The sequence below is a fragment of the Heteronotia binoei genome, chromosome 2 (assembly GCF_032191835.1).
Source record: "Heteronotia binoei isolate CCM8104 ecotype False Entrance Well chromosome 2, APGP_CSIRO_Hbin_v1, whole genome shotgun sequence".
Taxonomy (NCBI): domain Eukaryota; kingdom Metazoa; phylum Chordata; class Lepidosauria; order Squamata; family Gekkonidae; genus Heteronotia; species Heteronotia binoei.
The window spans coordinates 170,857,432-170,872,947 of NC_083224.1; the positions used below are offsets into that span (position 1 = coordinate 170,857,432).

The 15,516-nt window shown below is 38.8% G+C and overlaps 1 protein-coding gene across 1 annotated transcript in view; it reads left to right on the forward strand.

Moving 5' to 3' along the window:
* Positions 1-15,516, forward strand: part of PRRC2C (proline rich coiled-coil 2C) — a 90,845-nt gene that overhangs the window by 58,379 nt on the left and 16,950 nt on the right. The window contains exons 23-27 of the mRNA XM_060232449.1: positions 2,141-2,230; positions 5,061-5,162; positions 7,910-8,129; positions 10,262-10,465; positions 10,837-10,949. Of these exons, the coding sequence (XP_060088432.1) occupies positions 2,141-2,230; positions 5,061-5,162; positions 7,910-8,129; positions 10,262-10,465; positions 10,837-10,949 (729 nt within the window). The remainder of the gene's footprint in view (positions 1-2,140; positions 2,231-5,060; positions 5,163-7,909; positions 8,130-10,261; positions 10,466-10,836; positions 10,950-15,516) is intronic.

Consider the following 15,516-nt stretch of genomic DNA (forward strand, 5'->3'; position numbering starts at 1 on the left):
AAAGATACATTGTTATAATTTAGGAGTGTTGTTTATTTTGGTGAATTTATTTCTGTAGTTGTACAATGGAAGCATTCACAAGACAAAAATCAGATGTTTCCCCATTCACGTTCAACCACAGTAGGTATTCCTAATTTCTGTGAGTGTGCGGGGGAGTGGGGGGAGCTTGTTATTAAAGCTTGTCTGAAAATATGTATGTTTAGTTAAAGTACCTCGTTGAAATAGGCATGGATGACTTTAAAAAGAACTTAATTCATGGAGGGTAGGTTTAGCAGCTGCTAGTGATGGTGACTAAAGGAGACGTCCATATTCAGAGGCAGTAGACCTCTGATACCAGCTCTAGGAGGCAATGTCAGGGGAAGGCCTTGGCCTCTATTTGTTGGCCCTCTGGTGTAACTGGCTGGCCATGATGTCAGAAAGGATGGACTAGATGAACTACTGGCCTGATCCAGCAGAAGTCTTCTTACATTCTTAAAGATTCTCCAGCGATATGGCTTTTCAGATTCAGATTAGTTATTATTACGGTACATAACCAATAAAAACAATTTAAGAAGCCAATCCATTCAAATCAGATGTGCAGAGTACTGAAACTTTTAGGCATGGTTCTTAAATTAGAATAAAAGTATTTGAAAAAAGGGAGCTTTGCAAAAACTGTCAAATTCAAAGTCCCACCTTTACAAAATCATCACGAATTCTCCTGGCAGCTGCCAGAAATTTGGCTTTACTGTAGAACATTCGTGGACCTCACATTACCTCTTATCTTCTGCGTATGGTTGTTCTAAGGAGTGAATAAACAGTGATGTGCATTGTGAAATCTGATCCTACACATATTTGTAGATCATAACTAATACCTTTATTTCAAGGAATAAACACTGGTAAACTTGATCAGTTATACTACCTGAAAGCTTTCTTGGCTGCTTCTAGAGACTGAAATCCACCATTTTTATTCCTGAATGCTTCATTTAATTGCAACTTTATTTTTTAAAAAATATGTGTTGGGGCCAAGCAGCAGCTTCCCACTGCCCCTTCTGAAACCAGCCACTCAGGTAGAAGGCGACCCAGCTGACCATAGTTCTCCCTGCTTCCAGCTCAGCTAGCTGATCCAGGAGGATACCATAGCATAGCTGATGATATAAAAACCTCTGAGAGGTCCAAGGGAACAAGCTGGAGATGAATCCCATCACTCTCCCAGCAAAATTTGTCAGTAAGAACTATTAAGCCAGTTTCTGTCCCAAACCTGAATCCACATTGAAATGGATCTAGTTGATCTATTTGCTCCAAGGCTACCTGAAGTTGGATGGCCAGGCCGTCAAGAATGAAATATTGTCTTTGGAATATACAGGTCAAAATATATCCCTGTTTCTAAGATATTGAGGACTTTCTTCTTGATTCTTAAGCAGTTTATTTATTATCCATAAACATCATGCGCAAATAAAAACAAATAGCTACTGCCTTGGTGGCAACATCCATAAGAGCTCATTGAACTCTTCAGGGAAATCAGCAGCACGTTTCCTCACAACTGAATCAGCTGACTTCCAAATAGTAAGATTTTCTTTTTGTGCAAAAAGATGTTTCAAAGATGTCACCGAGATAATCTATTCACAACTAAAAACAGCAATAGCTAGGAGAGAGATCCTCTTGCAGTCTGACGATATATGAGGAAAGCTGTGGCCAGTTGTCCTGGTCATTGTAGTATTTACTGATTAGTCAGGTGTTTGGTTTAAGGAGATTATTTTTGTCATTGTTGCAGAAAATGGCAAGAAACTGTATTCTTCCTACAGTATTGAAACATAGCAAGGCAGACAGTACAGAACTTTGAAGCTTGTATTCATACTTACAGATTGGGTTTAGCAGAATTGTCTTGGGTACAGTCTGCAAGTCAGATCTTCCTAAAGCATATCTTTTGACAAGCCATTCTCCTTTTGTAGATTTAAGCTAACATCCTGACGATGAACACCACTGCTTTTGGGGAAAGTGCTGAATTGATAACTTCATTAGTGCAATAAATTTGATCCTTCTGACATTGGTGCAATAAATTTGATTCTGATAGATTAAGTTTTTGTATGTTCAAATTGTTTTGCTTCTGGGAAAAAAATGTGAATATGTAGGTCAGCTTCTTCAACTTTTTTCCCCTTTGCAGGAGTCTGTTACAGATTACACAACGCCTTCTTCTCACTCCAGTACAGTGGCTACAAGCAGTGCAAAGATGGAAGAGGCTTTAGTGACAAATGTAAGCTTGTCAGTGACTTAAGAGTTTAAGTTGTCCCTTCCTCTTGGATTTTAAGCTTAGCATTTTATGTTTTAGCTTTCCATTGTGGCAATCTAGCTGCTTAATAATACAGTAAATTGCACTCTATAGTTTTTCTAGGGTGGGTGGATGCTTTGTGTCGAGAAGAAATATGGTGAGTTAATAATGCTGAAAATCATTTTAAGAGATCTAATGAAGATTTTTGAGGTACGTGATTGTTCAAAAGACCAGAATCTGAGAAAGCTTTCAAGAGTTGTGGGTGAATAGAATGCTATTTAAAAGAAGTCTGCAAGCCAAAGGAATAGTTGCTGTAAAGCACACAATACCATATGATAAGGAATCACACATTGTTATAATGGTTGAGACACACAAGCCCTTACCTAACTTGCTTGTAGAAAACTTGTATGAACAAATCTATCCCTGACTAGCCTCAGTCTCTGACTTAGCTTTAGAGATGAGAAAACAGTTCACTCTTGTGAACACCACCAGCGTTCTAAAGTCATACAGGTCTGAGAGGAGTTACCAAGTGGCTGTTTGCAGTAAATCATTCAGGTCTGATTGATACAGCTGCCTGGTTCTGTACTCCAAATTACTGCTCTGTTATGTAACCTGGAATAAACAGAGTTAGGGCAGTGAATACACATCGTGTTTCTTATTCTGTAATCAAAATAGATTGGAGGTGTATAAATAGATAAGAGGTGTAAGGGTTAAAAGAGTAATTACAAACCATATTGAGTAGCTTGAAACAGACTTCCTTGCATGCAGTCATGTTATAGTAATAGAGCATATGTAAGTAAATAATATTACCGTCCTTCACATCCAACATAGATTGTCATTTTTATTTGCACCTTACCCTGTGCTCTTAGCAGTTGCTCCAAGTTAGCATGCAAATGACAGAGCACATATTTTTCTTGTGGAGTACTCTTGGTCTGTGATATATTCAGACTCCAGCATTCTGTTAATACTTGTCTGGGATACCTATCCACACTCCATGATACCTGTCCACACTGGCTGAATTCAGGCACACTTCAGCCAGTTGTGTGAGCTTCTGCAGGTTCATATACTCCTCCCCCCTCAGGATTGAGTACTCTTTCCCTCTTCCTTCCATCTGTTTTGCAGTAAACATTTTTTTTTCTGTGGCATTTGAATTGGGTACATGGTAGTTACTGCCGACCACAGTTTAAAGGTTTCAGCCTTTGATTGGAGGTAATGTTTCATGATTCCGGTGTTGTAGCAAACTGTGGTTATCTCCAACAACGGAAGGAAGGGGGAAGGAGCACGCATCAGCTGAGGCACTGTTCGTTACCTGATCATCTGATATTTGGTACCGTGACATCTCAGTTGAGCCATTCTCTCTCCAAGTGTCAAATGCTTACCAGCTATTTGTGTGCATTAGAGAGAAAACTCGTCCATGTGCAACTTTCTCTTCTGAAGAGAAGAACAGCACTGCCACATGAAGTACTGGATATTTAATAAGCCCCAAATCAGTTTGCAAGTCTGGCATAACGTGTTAATTACAACCATTCTCAAAATGAGCGTGTTCATTAATAAGCCTCTTGTTCTGGACAAAGTGGTACAATTCCTCTACAAATGTTTCCTTGCCACTTAGTATTTTAATCTCCTACTGTGATATATGAACACATTAATCTGAATAGCTTTTAAAATGAATTGTAGCTGCCAGATAGGATTAAAGTAACTTAAAGTATCAAACAGCAAAATATCAGTTGCAGTAATTGTGTGCAAGCATTTTCAGTTATGTGTCTGGTGTTCTGGGTTTTTTGTTTGTTTGGCAAACTCTGCAGAGGTTTTGTGGATTTGCCTGTTAGGTCATTGTCCCCTGCAACTGGTGAACATTGATATACTGCAATATAAAGTGTCCTTTTAATGGGGAGGCCTTGTGCATGTGGTCTTTGCTTTGTGGATCCATTGAAGCATGATGGTTTTGTATGAGAACAGAAATAGAACAACTCCAAGAGGATTTCTGGTTGCTAAAAAGTTTGTGAAGGGCTTTCTTTGCTCAGATTTGTGACAAGCGTTTGTAGATTTGTGACTTCTCCTTCTGATCATAATGGCTTGAAAGGTATTTAATTTTGTTAGAGGTAGATTGCATCCAGGACGGAGCACCTGGGGTTTTCTTGGGTGCTGGTGATTTTAGTCTACTGCATTTTGGAGATGGATTCAACCATAGGAGGTATGGACTGAACTATCAAGTACCTTCATTCTTTTAACTAGTTTCATCCCATTCTGTGACAGCATCACATACTGGTGGTCGTAAGATCAGTGGCAACAACTGTTTCAGGTTGTCTTATATTTGATTCTTTGAGAAAACGTGTTCATTTGGATTTGAGGAGAGCATAAGTTCACTGAGGGCATCTAGTGACACTTGGGTTCTTCCTCCTAAGCTTGGACTTGCGGGACCTAACTGGCAAGGTGTAAAATAAAAGTGTAGTGTTCTTCTTACCATAGCTAAGAGGACAAAAACCAAAGCCTGTTTATGGCACTACAGAAGGAAAATATGGAGGGTTGCCATACCTTTCATTTAATGGGACCTGTGGGGATCAAGCTGCAGAAAACACAGACCTGAGCTTATTTTTTGGAATTAAATCCACAGACAGTGTTCTATTCTATGACCACAAATTGGGTAGGCTCTTATCCAGTCAAGGTTTTCCATCCTTTCTGTCAAAGCATCCCTGCTGAACGCTCAAGCCTGGAAGACTTGTAGTAGTTCAGCAGTATTGCTTGAGCTCTTGCTTGTAATGGGGCTTGTGTCATAGACTTAGCTAGAATGTGATGTGTGTTGCCTGCCTTTCAGGTGCCCCTGCCCCACACCCTTCCCCTCCCTAGGAGGGAGACTCTACAACAGAGCTCCAGCCTAACTCCAGTTTCTCCCGCTACCGTCGACCTCACCCTCAAGGTATGTACCACATCCCTCTAAGGGTCATTTTCTTGCATGCAGGGGGAACAATTAATAGAGATCTTGCTGACGGAGATACCAACAAGGCAGCTTTTAAAAGCAGCTTTTTTGCTTTATAAATCATTAGAGCATAGAACGAGAGGGCTAAACATTTTAATTATCTTTCCCACTTAGTTACAAACACTAACCTCAAGCAACTGACTTTTGCCACCCAAATCCCTAGGTACATAAGTCAGAACATTAGGTAGGAGTTACAGCTCTCGAAAGTATGAGGTCGTCTTCATGTCCCAGAGTGAACTCCTGGAAAGTAAACTGTTTATAAATATATGGTTCCAGAGGATATTCTGTGAAGTAGGTTGTGCATCATTTTGGACAGACAGTGTTTGATTTGGCAGTCTGTAATGTATATTGGCTTGCTGATGTAACAAACAACAGAGAGAGGATTGGCAGTAAGTAAGGCAGTATGCTTGATAGGTTGCTGTGTTATACCAGTGGTTGCTGATGTTATCTTCTAATTGGTCATGTTTGGCCTGTAGTAGAAAGTTGTCTTTATATTAGGAGTGTGTGTGTGGACTGGATCATGCCTCTCAACACAGTCTCTTGCTGTGTTTGTGTGAATTTTGCTACTAATTCTTAGTGCTGTAAGTTAGCCCAAGGGAGGAATACTAAATTTCTATCCCACCTTTTCCATTAAAGGCTCAGATGTCAAACATGGCTTTAGTTTCCAAGAGGTATAGTACTGTGGCTTTAGCAGCAGTAGATTCGGTGGGCCGTATATGTAAGAAAGGCATGCTCTGAGTTGTCTCCAGGCAATTTTTTTGTAGGCTAGTGGTCCACTAAAATGGCTTTGTGGAAGATTTAAAAGATTGCCTCTAGGCCAGAGATCTGTGTGGGTGGTACAAAGGAGAGACTTAAATATGGAAATTCTGAATTTCTGGTCAGTTACTTAGTATAGCTGCTTCTTGATAGTTAACTTTAACCTTATTGACAAATGAGTGGTTTTTGATGTGGTGTTTTGACTTGGATGTTTAGCTCATTCTACTCATCCTTTGTATCAGGATACAGTTCATTGCATGTACATATTCACAGGACTCTGCTTTTGCATAACTCACTTCACTGATCATCTGCACAAGAGGTTCCTAATGGGATGTGCCCCTGCTGTTTAATCCTTGAGGGTGGGTTTGATATATTTTGTTATCAGTAATATGCTTTGAACATAACACATATAACAAGTAAGCTTTTTAACAGGGAGATTAGAGAGTGAAGCTGTTGAAGGGATAAACAGATGTTCTGGTGGACATTATCTCCAAAGCTCTGAGAGCTACTTTTAAACTAAATATGTATAATTTAAACTATACTTCCACTTAACATTCCTTACAGTGCTATTGTGCCTCTGCAGATTTATGCAGCTGTAAGTGTTGCTGCGAAGAAGTAATATACCTTGGGGGGTTTTGTTTGTATAACTGTGGGGTGATGTGAGGAACCATTTGAATGCTTAGAATAAGGGATTAGGAGGCTTGTGCTTAACTGGCTGTTGTGGAGGTAAAGTTCCCATTCCCTACAGAAAAACAAAACATTACAAAACTATTGATGTGTAGGCAGAAGCCTATGGAAATCTCTCATTTTCTTAAGTTATGGGAGAGTACTATCCAAATGCATTGGTATGGATTCCAATCTCTCTTCTTTCTCCCAGATCGTAGATTGGAGTCTGTTTGGTCTACACTGTAGATACTGTTCTTTCTTTATGAAAGCTTGAGCACTTTGCATCTAAAGAAATCATTTGGTTGAGATGATAGAACAGAAACAATTTTGAAAGTTAACTCTCAGTCCGGTAGTCTATGTATGAAAATATCCTTCACAAAAAAACCCTAATTTTTGCTGGCTCTAGTTCCAACATGATGATGGCTTGCAGCATGCATTGTAGTTGCAATATAGTTCCACTAAAAAACTGTGTAACCTTATTGATCAAATATCATTAACTGTACTATGGTTTGAAATTCAAAATTACAGGGCACTTTAAAACCTTAACTTACGCATCCACCCTTCTGGAATCAGTAACTGGAGTTTCTGCAGTCATCCAGAGCAGGGGGAAAGATGATGTCAGGTTACATCTATTATATAATGTGTTTAAGGCATGGGGTTATACAAAGCTTGTGCACTGCTCAGTACCACTTAGATAGACTAAGTATGTCCAATGCAGATCCATGAATAGCTGAAACAATTCAAAACCATACTTAGTTGATATCTAACATTCTTGTCCAAAAAACATAAGAATTCAACCCTATATTTTTCTTTTGCTGTTGTGCAAATTAAGAGCAATAAATACGGTATAGAAAGTAAAAAGATTATATTCTTTTCTGGTCAGTGTACAGGGTAGTATTGGGCCAGGTGCACTGAAAATTGTATATAGGTGTGAGGTTCTAGCTGCTTACTTGTATTGAGTGACTTGTCCTACTAACATCATTTAACCTGTTATACTTCTGAGTTATACTTTTCACAGTTGTTTTAGACAAACTATTTTTATAGGAGGCACTAAGGATTCACTCTTGGGCCTGATGTTAACTGTACTTGTCTATTTTAGTTTACAAATTTTAAGCCAATTCCATATTGAAAAATCCAAAGCAATTACCTTTCTCTGGCAGCTCACTAGAGAAATGGATACCGTCTTGAGTGAGTTAATATTAAAATGAGCATAAAAGCCAAGCATACGAAGTATTTAACTGAAAGCTATCTCTCTTTCTGAATAGATGGAGTCTGCTCGCAAAGCATGGGAAAATTCACCAAATGTGGGGGAGAAGAATTCACCTGTTACTTCAACAGCCCCTCCTATATCTGGTGGCAGCAGCGGTGGCGGTGGAGGGGGAAGCAGCAGCAGTGGACCGACCAGTGGCACATACAGCTCTTTCTCAAGTGCATCAATGCCTCCTATTCCTGTGGCGTCTGTTACACCTACAACATCATTGTCAGGTATTGGTCTGTAGACTGTGTCCTGCAAAATTATTTGGCCGCATGTTCTTGTTGAGTTTGGTGTTTTCCTCTAATTAGCAGTGTCATTCTACTCAGCAGGCTGAGGACCTGTGAGAATTTGTGAAGGGAAACATCTTGGCAATCCCACTCTCAGCCTTCCCCCCATCTCTCTTTCCTGGCTTCTATAAGTTTTCGGGGGACTGAGCAGCTTAATCTTCCTGACCCCTGCTGCCCCTTTGACTTTATACACTTGTATTCTTAGAGTGGATTCAGTTCTCATATGACTGGCTTTGGGGCTATTTTTTGTAGTTAATTTACAAAGATGTATCTTTCTGCATGCTTAGAGAGTCCCTGAAGTCAATAGAGAATCCCCCGCCTTCGTTGAATGCCAGTTTTGCTGCTTTTGTGATTTAGGATGCCAGCAAACTATGTCACTATTAGATACAGTGATTCTAAAAAGAATATGTATGAGTTTCTGCTCTGGTTTTGCTGACAAGCATAGAAGGTATCTTAATATTCGACATCTTAAGATATGGCAGGGATTTCATAGATTGTGTACAAGAGATCCAAAGCTTGGACTCCACATTTCATTCTCTGAGAAGGTGTTTTTATGTGAAGACCACTGATGAAGTCTATTAGAGAAAGGGGGAAAAGCTTAATTTACATTTTTACAACTTACAAGCAAAGCAGTTCCAGTGAAACAAAAAGTCAATTGAAAAATAACTGTAAAATATTAAATGTTTTAGATGATACAGAATAAATAATACTTCTTAAAGGAAATGTTCAGATTTGATTTTTAAGAGAAGGCAGCAGTAGTATTAGGAGTGGAGTTTCTATAGCCCTTCTGGGTTTGTTTATTATCCATATTTTTAAAAAGGAGATAAAAAGTAAGGCCAAGGCTGATGGTGCAGAATTAATTAAAATATATATTTTATTACTCAGTTAAAATTACTCATCACCCAACAAGTTTTGGCTTAAAATTTATTGTCATTCTGTGCCTGAATAAATGTTACAAAGCTGCTTGTCTTGCAGTAATTCTTCAAAAGGAGTACGATATCAGTGGCAAATTTCCCGTGGAAGGACCCTATTATATTGTAGAAATTTTAACCAAGCAATAAAATATATTTTTACCTGATTTTGCACCATCAGCCTTGGTCATACTTTTTATCTTCTGTGACTGGTGTGGCCCTTTAATTTTATCCATATTTTAAAAGCACCCAAAGGCAACCAACTTTAGAAGAAAGGCTGTTCATTACAGGGGAGTTGTTCAGAATCATAGTAGACATTTTACAGGACCAAATAGTGGAAATAAAAATGTCATTTAGTTTCCAGTTACAATAACAGGATCATGTTTACAAATCCGATATGTACTGTAAAAAGTTCTGATAATTCTTTGGCATGATATTAGAGTTAACGTTGGTCTAAAATTGGTGCTTGTTGAATGATAAACTGTTTAAGCAAAGAAAACCTTGATGTAGTCAGAAGGTGAAATGGCTGTCTCTCAGCATCTTTCATTCCAGTTTAACACTCATGAAATTGGGTATGCTGGCAGGGGACTGTGGGATTTTTTTTTAACGGTTTCAGTTCCCATAGCTCAAAGTATGTTGAAGAGGCATCTTGGGAGGGAAACAGATTGTCTTATCAATAGTGGGAGATACTACAAAATAATGCTTTGGCTGTGTGTTACTGTTACATGCCTCCTCAACTGTTGTTTTGTTCAGTATTGCTTACTGCTGGTTCTGAAAGTCAGTTGTTCAGGGACAGGGACCTTGCTTGACTTTGAAAGAAGCTTAGCATTAGGCCAGCCTCTGGAAAAAGTGGTTCTCCCAACAGTGGCGCATTGGCCATGAATGCTTACAGATGCATCTGTTGACTCGTCACCTCACCAACAATAGGAAGAGGTCATATTAAGCCACCTTGGGTAAATACCCTTGCAATATTGATAAATGTTTTAATTCACACACAGTTTTTCCCTTTTTTTTAACGTCACCCCAGAGTCGGAAATGACTGGTGCTTGCACTACCTTTACCTTTTTTAAAAATATTAATGTAATACTTGACTGACTTGTTGAGATGTTGTGGCTTTCAGTTACAACCACTGACCCATCACATTGTTGATTTGCCATTTTTTAGGAGCTGGGACATACACTACCTCTTCACTGACTACAAAAACAACCAGCACCTCCGACCCACCAAACATCTGTAAAGTGAAACCACAACAGCTACAGACCAGTAATTTGGCATCTGCCAGCCACTTTTCACAACTAAGCTGCATGCCATCCCTCATTGCCCAGCAGCAGCAGAGTCCACAGGTCTACGTGTCCCAGTCAGCAGCAGGTAAATGGGCTCACATAGAGTTTGTGTCGTACTGTACCTGAGCACAGGGTTGTGTTCTTTTTAAGGACAGAGGTAACAACATTTAAGCTCAGTGTCTCTTAAGAGCATGCCTGCATGTCTTGCCTGCATTAGGAAAGCTAACCTTTCTTGTATGCATAGTTGCAGTCTGTTCTTTACTCATAACGTTAAATGTTCTGGTATTCAGAATGAACTTTTTGTAAATTGAACATAGAAATGATGCCTGTCCTGATTCCCACTGCTAACTGGCAACAAAAAAAATGGATCAGTGTTTAGACAAATGAATATGCTTTCCTTTTCTAGATATAATTCAGGCACCACTTGACTGATTAACTTTGCTTGTGGTTCTATAGCTCAGATTCCTGCTTTCTACATGGATACAAGCCATCTTTTCAACACTCAGCATGCACGTCTAGCTCCCCCTTCACTGGCCCAGCAGCAAGGATTTCAACCAGGACTTTCACAGGTACTTTGAGGGGGTTGACCATTGATTTGCCAGTAAAGCTGTAGTAAGATACAGGGCAGCACATTTGCTTCGACATACAAGTAGAAAACTTAGCTCTTATTGTTCAAGTCAGGGCTTGACTGTTCTCTGTTTTGGGTGTGTCGGTCCCAACTAAATGAGTGACAGGTGGCTACAGCAGTTGGCTTGAACTGGAGTATTCTTAGCAATAGATGCAAAGAAGAGGCAAGTTCAAGCTGACCAACTGATTAGAACTGGAGTCTGGGCGGGGGCGGGGCGCCAAGGGCTAATGGGGAACGCTTAATTGCAGAGCTCTCCTCTCCTGCTTCCCCGATGTGAAATCTACTTCTAAATCATCAGGGGAAATGCAAAATTATTAATGGGAAACGCTTCAAGAAATAAAAAGATCACAAAACAAAAGGATTTGGCTTCAGTTAAGGACTATTTCAGACAAGAAATAGCTACAAGGGGGGGCGAGGATGAGGCAAGGAGGGAGAGATCAAATGGCAGCAGGTAAGACGCCCTACAGGAGGACAGTTCAGATGCAGATGCAGCGCCAATCACTAAAAGAGACCTTCTGTTGTTAAGGCAAGATATAAATGCAGCTTTCAAAGAGGCTATTGCTAACTGTGTAGAGCCGATAAACAAAAAGCTGAATGACTTGACAGCAGAGCTAGACTTAACGGCAAAAATGGCAGCAGAAGCCTCCCTAGCTTTAAAATCTGAAATAACAGCTATTAATACTAAAGAGCAAAGGTTGGAAGAGAGATTAATTATTTTGGAACAGCGTTGGAGGAATCAGAACCTGAAATTTCGAGGCATAGAGGAGGGCACGGAGGGACGATCAGAGTTAGCTACTTATATTTCAAACTGGCTTGCCTGCGCTCTCAATATGAATGACGACACCCCGCCAGTAATAGCAAAAGCACAAAGACTGGGGCCGTTGGCTATGGCACGAAGGAATAGACCCCGAGACATTTTAGTCCAATTCATTTATCCAAAAGCTAGGGGTCAGTTCACCGAAGGAGGTCAGAGCACGTGGATCGCCAACCCACAACAACCAGAGCGTGAACATCAAACTAATGGAAGATGAGGATAAAGAACTGCACACCAACATTGACTCTGCGTAAAAGAAGTTTATGATCCGGAGCTTGCCAAACTGTGCTATCGTTTTTGCCCACTAGATGGTGCTAGACATCTATGAATGCCTTATCCAAGTGAACTGATATATGCGTTATTTTTAAAACCTTAGATTTTATTAATAGTATTATGAAAGTTTGTTTTATAGGTTTAAAAAAGGGGATAATGAAGGGATTCTGGATGATTGTGACAGAATGATAGGGGATATGTGAGTGAATGGGTGTTCATGATTTTGGATAGGAGAAAGAAGGGGTCAGGCATACATTAACTCTGTTGATTAGGTAAATATACGGGGGGGGCGTGAATGACAAGGGGGGAGAATTAATTGAAAGTCTTTGAAAGAGAGTGAGGGTATGTATGAGTGTTTCAGCTACCGAGTGACAGGAAATATAGAAGGTTGGGCTAGGTGTGAATGATAAGTCATAAATCAATTTGTCAGCGTTTTTTATTGGTTTTTGAAAAATATAGTTTTAATGAAATCTTCTTTAAATCTATTAAGAAGTAAGTAAGTAAGTAAAATTTTATTTGTATCCCGCCCTCCCCCGCCAAGCAGGCTCAGAAACATTTTCAGATCATTTGTAAAATAAGTAGTTTGTAAAATTAATTCTTAATGTATTGGTTTTGGAGGGATTGAATGGAATGGGTATCAAATGGTTACATGCTCTACAGTTGGTTGGATAATACTGGAAAATTAGATATTAAGCTGTACTGTTTTAATATTGTGTATGCATTAGTAATTTTTATATACAGAACAAAGGGTTTCAGTAAGGGAAATAAGCGTTATCTTCCAGAGAGTACCCCAATGACAGTACATGACAGTATGGAGGGGAGAGGGATTTCACAAAGTTTGTTTTATTCTGTTTAACTTGAATGCCTCCTGTATTTGCTATAGTTTCTGGCTAGGGGCATTTGGTGGTTTCTGTCCCTATAGATTCTTTATAAGTGAAGAGTGTGGAAACTTCCCCTCTAGTTAGAAAGAGGGATGATTTGGTGGAAATTGTTATATATAGTTTGGAATAGTCTGTATTTGTTGTTATCCTTCACTTCCAAGGAAGAAAGGTATGCCAGTTAATTATAAAAAAATTTCTTGGAACTGAGAGGCTTTAAAAACCTAATCAAACAAAAAAGAATTTCTAACCTAATAAAAAAAAGAGAGACCAAATATCATCTATTTACAAGAAACGCATTTGATTTTAATAATAAACAACTATTAAAATCAAACTGGATATCGCAGTCCTTTTATGCAGCAGGATCTTCCAAAGCTAGAGGGGTGGCTATTATGTTTTCAAAAACAACAGCTTTTAAATGTTTAAACACCAAAATTGACCCAAATGGGAGATTTCTTTTTGTTACTGCAATGTTGGATGGCCATCCCATAACTGTAGCTTCAATCTATGCCCCAAACGAAGGCCAGATTCAGTTTATAAATGCAACTTTATCAGATCTTCAATCATTTCAAAAGGGGGCGCTTATAGTAGGATGTGATTTAAATTATGTTGCTAACCACATTCTTGACAAGTCTTCCAGTGCAAGTAAAGAAAATGCTCTTTCCAGAGAATCAGAACTTGGAAAGCTTCTAACTACTTTTAATCTTGCTGACGTTTGGAGGGTACAAAATCTGGGGGTCCGTGAGTACTCCTATTATTCACACATGCACAATACTTATACTAGAATTGACTTCTTATTAGTCTCAACTTCATTTGTTACTAATATGGAATCGGTTGATATTGGATCCAGAACCATATCAGACCACTGCTGGATTACCAGTTCTTTTATTTTGTCCACTGAAAAGGGAAAAAAACCCTCTTGGACTCTTAATAAGATGTTATTAAGTAAAGAATCAATATGCACAACAATTGAAAAAAAATTAAAGAATATTTTTTATTTAACAAAGAATGTGGAGTATCTCAAGAGGCATTTAAGGCTACTTTAAGAGGAAGTCTCATACATTGAACAAAATTCCTTGGCCCACCCTTTATTGTATGAAGCTCTATGGAATGAAAACAGAGATAGAAAAAGGCAGGACTCACATAATCCTTATCTAGAATTCACCCTGAAATTGTGGAATAAAGGTAGAAGCCAGCTAGCCCCTCCTACATTGCCTATGATGGCATTTTTAGGTCAGACTTGGTTTACACCGGGAAGAGATCCTATGGCTTATAAAATTGGAGGGAGAAGAACCTGTTTAGAATAAATGACTTAATTATAAAAGGAAAACTAGGTACAAAACAACAACTGGAGGAAAAACATCATTTTGATATACCTTGGCTTCTACATTTTCAAATTCACAAAGCTTTTAATCAAATAATACCACTAATATGTAAAACTAAACAATGAAATACTTTTGAAAAAGTCCTGAAAGTAGGACATTCAAATACAAAAGGCCTCATATCAATTATTTATCAAATTCTGCTGGGAAAAATTTAGGAACAACCCACTTCCCAACAAAACGCTTGGCAGAGGGATTGCGATATCCAAATTACAGAGGAACAATGGGATCAGATATGGAGTTCCCCTACCATGAAAAACAGGGCAATTAATGTTAAAACTCAACAATTTAAAATCCTCTCAAGATGGTATTTGACCCCAGTTAAGTTATTTAGAAGCAAACTGAACTCAAAAGCAAAATGCTGGAAAGGGTGCAGTCTAGAAGAAAGTTTTATCCATAGCTGGTGGTCTTGTCCTTTCATACAAAACTTTTGGTCTCAGTTAGTGGCAAAAATATCAGATATAGTAGGAGTACTGGTTCCACTAAAGCCTGAAGTGATGATATTAAATTTATGGCCAGAAAATTTCTCAACTGCACTACGAATTGAACTCATATCGCTGCTGATATTGGGTAAAAACCTGTTGGCTCAGAAGTGGAAAAAAAGTACTGTTCCCGCTTTGGAAGAATGGTTCATGAAAGTAAGGGATATTATGGTACAGGATAAATTATCTACTCAACTGCTGCAGATGGAATCGCCTAATTATAAAAATAACATAGTGGAAAGATGGTGATTATGTGAATTCCAAAGCCTCTGATAATGAAGTATTATCTGCAGAATTATTAGATTTTGTTGTTATATAGTTATGATGTAATATTATAGTAAGCCAATTACAAGATCTGTTTGTAAGAACTGGAGTAGAAAAGTGTTGAATGTTTAATATTATTTTTATTTGTAAATTAAGCTTATTTTTGTTACAATAAAGTATTGGAAAGTTAAAAAAAAAAAAGAACTGGAGTCTTTGTTCCAGCACTTGGTTCTTGGCAGGTATTGGTCAAGCACAGGCACTGAGGAAGCTTTCTAGTGGCTAATGAGATGTAATGGGGAGGGACCGGAGATTGCTTATTCCAAGTTATGCTCTAGGATTTCTGGTAACAGTCTGGGAGAAATGTCTTAGTCCTCTGAGCTGCCCCCCAGCTGCATAGGCAATACTTGGGCTTAGA